At 41.3% G+C, this 8,489-nt stretch overlaps 1 protein-coding gene across 5 annotated transcripts in view; it reads right to left on the reverse strand.

Annotated features, from left to right (window-relative positions):
* LOC108749694 (tyrosine-protein phosphatase 99A) overlaps positions 1-8,489 on the reverse strand; it is a 214,377-nt gene that overhangs the window by 14,317 nt on the left and 191,571 nt on the right. For 2 of the 5 annotated variants that reach the window (XM_018488578.1, XM_018488577.1), the window contains exon 1: positions 1,134-1,895. The exons of the other annotated variants lie outside the window; for them this stretch is intronic. In XM_018488578.1, the coding sequence (XP_018344080.1) occupies positions 1,134-1,305 (172 nt within the window). In that variant the 5' untranslated portion in view covers positions 1,306-1,895. Of the gene's footprint in view, positions 1-1,133; positions 1,896-8,489 lie in introns of those variants that run through there. 5 annotated transcript variants of the gene reach the window in all.

The raw sequence follows: 8,489 nt of genomic DNA on the forward strand, positions 1-8,489 counted from the left end.
CGCAGTAGAATACCGCAACGATGGATCTTATCCGTTGAATGTTATCCTACTCGATCTAACGAAAATGCTGTGAAATAATACACTTTGAAGCACCGCGTTCGAAGCATATCGCTTCTTCGTTCGCCTCTCTCGTCGTGTTTTATTTCTATCGATGTATCGTTCATTTGCTGTAACAACATAATTCAAAAATTGTTATTCTTAAGTTGTAAAAAAGTAGCTCAAAGAGAAAACGAAAAATATACTACATGCTTTTGTAATTAGTTATTACGTCGAAAATTACATTCCAAAATTATTACAAAACTTTAATGATCCGCAATATCCCAACTCATTCTCTGGAAAACTTTGTTTTTCGAGTTGTGTCGTCGATGCAAATGAGCAATATCGCTTCATTACTTGTTGTATTTGATTTCTACACGGAAAGAATTTCTGCACGGTTTTCCCTTAGAAAATATATTTAAAAATTATTTAAAAATTTGGCTAAATATAAATTTGAAAATAATTTTGTTGTATCATCAAAAATAATTATGTACAACGCTTAAACGATAATGAATACGCTGCAACAAGTTTTAATGTTTTAGCAACCAGTTTGACCGTCCTACATCGGGATTGTCAACAAATTTCTCATCCTATAATTCCATCACTTCTCCCTGATTTCCAGACAAAATTTTATGATTTCCTTGACTTGAATAATATTTAAAAATTTTTTTGTATTTTCGTCCAGATTTGGAAACCGTTAAATATTTCATTGAAAACTCAATTTAACATGGCAAAACTGTGTAGACATGCATACTAAACTTCTCTTTAAAGCCACGAATTTTAATTTTCCAAAAAATTTTTTAAATATCATCTTTAAATATTATTTGCAAAGTTCCTCGACTTTTCCCTGATTTTCCTGATTTTGTCGCAACCTTACTACACAATTATTTTCACAGTTCAATAAAATTATTTTCAGACCTGTGCATCTGATGTTTTAGGTATTTCAATAAAATCATTCTCTCCAGATATAATACATATGTACATATATTCCCCATAGTTTTTCTTCTATTACTCTAAACGCCTCGCACTTTCTCTAAGCATAAGGCACAATTCTCTATGCCAGCCTTTTCTGCCATAAGTTCACCCCGCTGAATTACCTCCGATATCGCTGTCATTCTCCATGGAAAATGGCACGATGTAGGTCGTTCGTTCATATATTGTCTCGTCGGTCGTCTGCGTGATCGGATTCGCCGTGGCAACGAGAAGTCTCAAGATCAGGGCTAGCGAGGCCGCCAGTTGAGCGGCACTGGCCACGTTGGCCCACGACATTTCTTCTTCTTTCTTCCTTTCTTCGCACGCTGCAGCTGCAGCTGTAGAACGCCGCGTGCTCGCGTCTCTCTCTCTCTCTCTCTCTCTCTCTCTCCTCTCTTCCTTTCTTTTACTCTTGCTCCAAATCTTCTTTTTTCTTTCTCTCTCTTGCTATTTCACGAATTCGCCCATCCTCGCCGAGGAACACTGCGCGTTCCTCTCGCGACACGTCTTCGCTCAATTATCGCACCGTCCTTGTCGCAGCGGTCCAAGAGCAGAGCGCACAACGACGCATTGTACATCAGTCCGATTCCTTATCACTGTCATATCGCGGGCGCAAAAGGTTCCTTGGGTCTATTGGGTACGACGAATCAAACCTTTCGGCGAGAATCGCCGCGGCGTGATTGCGCGGCGTGGTAGATCTCAGAATGAGTACTTCCTGTTGAGAACAACAAACAACCTCGTATAAGTCCCGAGACGATTCTATCGCGAGCGTGAGCTCCTCGTGAATCCCGGCCCGGTGCGGTGCGGCGACTCGCGCGAAAGGGAGACACCCAAGTGAGAAATCCCAGCGGAGCGTGCACGGCGAATGCGGAAATCGCACTATCTAACAAAACGCGAGAGAGTTTCCACGAGGTCAGACCCGACTCTATCTACCACCAGACTCGGAAAGGTCGAGACGAAAGCGGTTGACATCGATAGCGCTAGCTGTGCGCATCTATTCGCACCGATAAGACTTGTAGGTATACTGCTTTTATCAATATTTAAACTACTCCGGTAGCGATAGCAATCGCTTTAGCGTTTCAGATAAAGGCTGAAAAGGTAGATCTCTAGGAAAGTAACTGAAGTATTATTCCAAATACCGATCGTGTTTCTAAGTATTCGTCATCAAACGCATGATCGTGTATCACGAGGGAAGATCGCAGGCAGCAGCGGATTATTCGGCCCCCTTGGAACGTTGTAGAGTCACTTCCCCCTGCATTTTTAGTGGGATAGAGACTAGGGGAATAGGCATAAACAACGATGGTCAGTATCGATATATCGTCCTGCCAATCTATTAAGAACAGAAATATATCACGCTATTGCTAAGAAAAATGATTACTCAATTTACCTTCTTCCTTTTAAATAACGGTTTGTTTTTAACAAAGAGTATTTTCTTGACGATAATCATAAAATATGCTTATTATAAATTTTAAAAGAATTCATTAATGTGTGTATTAAAAACAAGAATTTATTTATTTATTTTTTTTTTAAGAATTTTATAAAGTTGATTAAGAAGAAACGACGCTTTCTAAATAAAACATCATTTATATAAAAAATCGAATTTGCTTTGTTTTATTTAATAATCGTCGTTGAAGTATATTAAAATTTACTAGGATTCACACAAAATGTATTCTGAATAAATTTGATGTTTGTGATAAACTTATGATAGATTTTACGGATACATAAACTCTTTTAAAATACTTGAAACAAGTAATTATTATTTATGTACAATGTGTATTTTTCTTGTGTATACTGAGAAAAAAATGTATAGTCCATTTTAATAAATATTTAACTAAATATTCAATTAAATATTTATTAAAATTGACCATATTTTTTCTGAGAATGCAAATAATAATATTAGATAGAAGTGAAAAAAAAGCAAAAAATATAATTTCAATTATATATCGTTAAAAGTTAGGACAAATTTTATCGAAACCAATTTTTTTCTCAAAATTAACTGAACATTTTTGTTTCTTTACTATATCTTCATTATCTACACGATATAGATCATTTCAGCAACACTGCAAACGTTGCAACAATTGCTGTAAACCTCTGTGTTATATGGGTAATCTTCAATATAAAAATTTTGTTGTGCATCAAAATTTTTACTAAAAAAATTGAAATTAAAGAATGAATTTCTTAAGCATTCGCACATTTGTAGAGATTATAATTCGTGGATGATTTCTTAACCGCTTAGAACAAAAGTCTCAGACTCATATCTTTACAGGGGAACTGATCTCTAAATAAGATCTCAGTACAATGTAGAAAGTTCGTGCTCGTACATACAAGCTTTTCCTCCCGTACATCCTTTCAATTTCCGATCAACGAAGAGAAGGTACTTTTGAAGCGACGAAAGTAAATTTTCCTGATATAATGCGAACAATTAAACATCAGGAGAAACTGAGTTTGCTCGAATGCCGGGTTAAATGGATAAAGAAGCAAATTATAGAACAGCCAATAACAATAGCGCTTCCTCGTCAATAGGAAGGAAGAGAAAGACAGAAATAGAGAGAGAGAGAGAGAGAGAGAGAGAGAGAGAGAGAGAGAGAGAGAGAGAGAGAGGGCAAGCTACCCTTCGCACAAAGAGAATCGCGCTCCAGTTTCATATTCCATTTACTGCCTAATTGGCTCGGAATAGATAAATAATTGCAAGAACTTCGAAATAATGCCGACGAATAACGCGATACACATTATTTCGCGACAATATAAACTTTTATTCAATGAAGAAGAATCGCGCATGCGACCACATATAACGACGGCTTACAATTGGCTCATAAAGGAATAATGACGTTTCGTTAACAGTTCTTTTTGTACGAAACATAAAAGATGCGTGTTGCACCGCTTCGCATTGAAACGGTAATTAAAATATGATATATTTCCTTTATTGCGTTTACGATTGAAGTTATTGTAATTAAAATAGCGGACGCACTATGTGTGCGTCAAACGTGTTGAATATATGTTAGCGAGAACATTTGAAAAACTTCGGTCCTCCGCGAGAAAGGGCGGTGTAAAGCGGATGAGACTAATCCACGATTCCCACGTCAATTCGCTTGCAACGTGAGTTTTTATTTCGCAGCGAGACACAGGAATACCCTGTATAATTCGTCCAAATGAGAGTAGGAAAAAAAAGCCGGGACCGCGCCCCATTCCGTGACTCGTCTACATTTGGCCGGCACGAAAACAAAATGTCACACAATGATGCACTACCGGAAATTATTCGGAAGAAGACGAAGGAGTGACAAGTGAGAGTGAGTGAAATCAGTACATTTGGCGCCGTACGAATTTCTGTAATGTAATCAGGTCCCGCATCTTCCGAAAGGTGGAAGCTTCCGAAAGCTTCCACAATCTTTATGGCGTATCTTCAATCGGGATAAGGAGAGAATTCGCGAGAAACGTCGATGGATTGCGTGCATGTCGCACGCGGATGCTACGATGAACGCGCCACGGACTATTCATGAGGAACGTCAGGTCGAAATTGGGACAGCCCGAGAGTCCGCGATTCGAAACGGCAGCGAGGAATGGATTGACCCCGATCGCACGAGAGCGATTTTTGCACCGAGAGAGAAGCACCGGAGCGTGCGTCGACCCTGCGCCGCGCCGATCTGTCGGTTGCCCCGCACGCTTCCTTCCCCGGCGATTCTGTTCTCGAGGTATTCCAAAATTTCGTTGCACACACGAAAAGAACGATTTTAACGAAATATCTAATTCACATTTCATCAGCTTGAACACAGATCAGAAAATAATTTTGTTGGACCATCAAAATAGTTCTGTAGAAATATCAAGCATATGTTACGATAGCATGAATAATGATGTACAAAATTGTTTTATGTTCCAGTTAACAGTCTTGAGTGTCTTACGTCATTACTTCGATGGTCCAACAAAATTATTTTCGGATTTGTACTTACAGTTGGTTAAAATTTTAGATACTACAGCAAAACTAATTTTCGTGTAGGTACACTGAAAGAAAAGATTGGTTGAATATATAATAGTATAGCATTCTTAATTGGCTGCAGGAGTTAATTAAAAATGCTATGCCATATTTTACCATTTAAATTGCTGCAGCAGCCAATCTTCTCTTTTAGTGTACAGATCTGAAAAGAATTTTGTTTGGACCATCAAAATAATTAGGACGCTCAAACTGCATTGTTAAATTTACAATGTCAAGTTATACCCAATTTGAGTTAGTTTAACAATTTTTGTCGGTCGCCACTATCATCGTATTCAATACTGTCATCGTATTCAATTGTTCATTTGATTGGAACGGTGGAATTAAACAATTTCACTGAAGAAAATTATTAAATTTGATTCAAATTCAATTTATTGCTTCCTAAGAACATTGATATGGACGATTTTTACTCTGGAAATATGGAAGTATGGTTTAAAAATTTTTTTAATGTTATTTAATTTAAGACGTTACCATTGTTTAGTGAAACAATGCCAATTAAACGAATGATTAACAAAACTAAAAATGATTTTACCTTCCTAAATATTTAGTAGGTATTATCAAAATTTAGAAAAATAAAATAATTTTTGTTTATATTAACTAAACTTTAGCAGCTATTAATAAATCTTTTCAGTGTACGGTCCATCAAAATTATTTTTCAATCTACATATTATCTAGCTAAATTTTTAGTTAAATTCTTCAAACAAAATCATTCCTTTCGTGCGCGTTTCTTTTCCTAGGATGCGTACAGATTCCCACCCGAGTGCTCTCTCGGGATCTTTTTATTCTTTTTTAACGTTCAGTTAAAAGAACAACAAGAATGAAATAAATCTGAATGGCACTTAGGTGGAAATCTGAACATAGCCCTACGCGTTTCCGCGATGCGGTCGCAGCGGATGCACCAAGTTCTACCGATCGAACCCGCAACCCGACGACCGAGTCCGTCAATGTCGCTTCGTCAACGTTGTCGTTGTCGTCGGCGTCGCCGAGCGTCGCCACACCGCGTCGCGCCGCATCGCGACAGAATCGTTCGATTCTACTATATTTCCTCTCGAATCAAACCGGAAGTTGGAAAGACGACGTGATTCTCTCCGTTTCTTGTATATTATTCAACACCATTTGCAATCTGCTCTATTTCTTTCTTTTTAGAATCACTACCGTAGCGACGCTTTTTATTATTCAATGACATTTACTGTCTAGTTGAAAATTTACGAATTTTTTTCTGATAACTACAATTTTACTTGTAAAAACAGCACATAGTTAGACTTCCTTGTGTCAAGTATGAACAAAGTAAATCGTACGTTATCGCAGATGTGTCATTGAAATTCATCAATGTTTCTCGTTAATCGAAGTGACTCACATATATATAATAATATTACTCGTTTTCTTCTTCCACTGAATATAAAGGAAAATAAACAAAGTGTCAATAAAATCTATTGAAGCTTGCTATAATCGAAAAGAGTTGCAATAGAAATTGCTCGCGTCGAATATAAAAGGACTGGATTCAGTTCCCAGTTTCACTTTATTGGTATCTGTCGTCTCATTGAAACCGATTAATACTTTTCGATAATCAAAATCACTCGTAAAATCGCGTCGTTCACGACGATGATTCACGCTTAAGTTAACGCACTGGAAAGCGAAGTTGGAAGAAAAAAAAAAAGAAAGAGAGAATATAGCAAGTGTTACTTTTCTACACAATGAATACGTTCCTCCGATCGATTAATCAAATTCTTCCTTCTCTCCTGGTTCCCTTTCAAGTATTCGCCCGCGAATACGTCAATCCGAAAATACGACGGCACGAAAGGATCCCAAGGATTTTTTTCCCGAACGACACACAGCGGTTCGGTCCCGGGATTCGTACTTCCTGCACCTGCCTGACGCACTGAAGAAACTTGACGAATCGAACAAGAGACGGAGAGGAAAAGAGAAAAAAAAAAAACACGGAAAAAGATGTAAAGAGGTACGCGGAGAGTTATAGCGTAGCCTATACGCGAAGTACGGAGGATATTACGGATTCGCCGCACCAGTTACATTTTGGCACTGCTCTACATGCACATCTCTCGCTTACGCTCGCGTCGTATCGACCCCTCGACCCCGTCGTCTCTGCCCACTCCGAAATGCGAAATTCGATTCGGAGCAGCGGGACTCTCCGATCGAAGAGCGGCTCCCGGCGACTCGTGCGGCCCGAACAAAGGATCACACCCAGGCAGGCGAGCGACGACCTGCCCGCGATATATCCTTACGATTTCACGGACTAGGCGTCAACCAGCAATCCGGAGGAGGCGTCGTCGGAATCGACGGTCCGCCGCCATCTCGGCGAGCTCGCACTGTCTCTCTCTCTCTTTCTCTCTCTCTCTCTCTCTCTCTCTCTCTCTCTCTCTCTATCTCTCTTTCCCTTCCTCTCTTTCTTTACTAGCGGGACAACCTTTCTCCTAGTCGCGACTTTTTTTCGCACTCGGCGATTCCGCGACTCCACGAGCCGCACCAACCGCAAATCGACGAGGAAACGCACGCGACTCGAGATGATTTCAACACAAAAGCGGGCACTCACACCGGAATGACGCGCGTACTGTCAATCGCGCGCGTGAGCGCGACGCGTGCACGCCAACGACTACACGCGCACTCCCGCTGCATCGAGGTTGCGCTCACTTCGAATTACGGCTCGTCGTTCACCGTTCACGCACTCACGCGCGTACACGCGCGTACACGCCCGCGCCCGCGCCCGCGCTCGTAGCCGCGGCTCGTGCATCGTCGTTGCGGGTCCCTCTCGTATCCGGCGCACCACCAGGAGGGTACTGTACGGGGACCGAAGCGTGAATCTCACGTACGTTCTTTGAAATATTTATAACGGAATTTCCATTTTCTTCGGTGGAACACTCGCTGCGTACGCGCGTCTCGCAACGTTCTTCCTCTTGCCTTTCCTCCAAGTGGATTTTCGACCAGCAAAGGGTCACGGTACCAATGAATATCCAATGATCCCAGGATGATCAAATGTCAAGTCTCCATGGAGACGTGAAAAAAAAAAAAATCACTTTTCAGCCTGACAACGCGTTGCACGCGGCCGAGAGACCCGAGATGCACGTGCGCCCGACACGGACTCGATACTCCGGTCTCATTGTCGTATCCCGGCTGACGATGACGACTCGCGGCGGTGGCGACGACGATGACGACGACGACGACGACGACGACGACGGGCGGACCGGCTGCTGGCGTGCCGATGCAGCGTGGTCGCCGCAGCCGACTCGAGCGGGCACTTCTCTCTCTTTCTCTCTCTCTCTCTCTCTCTCTCTCTCTCTCTCTCTCTCTCTCTCTCTCTCTCACTTGACTGCCGCGTGCTGAAAAATCGGGGAAAATCGATTGTCGAGACCAGGCGCGGCGTCGACCGAAACGCCGTAGCAGCTGCTCCTGCTTTCTCTCTTTCTCCCCCTCTTTCTACCCCCCCCCCCTCTCTCTCTCTCTCTCTCTCTCTCTTCCCCAATCTCTCTCCTCGTCTCTCTTC

This window comes from Trachymyrmex septentrionalis, unplaced genomic scaffold (assembly GCF_001594115.1).
Source record: "Trachymyrmex septentrionalis isolate Tsep2-gDNA-1 unplaced genomic scaffold, Tsep1.0 scaffold31, whole genome shotgun sequence".
NCBI classification, from domain to species: domain Eukaryota; kingdom Metazoa; phylum Arthropoda; class Insecta; order Hymenoptera; family Formicidae; genus Trachymyrmex; species Trachymyrmex septentrionalis.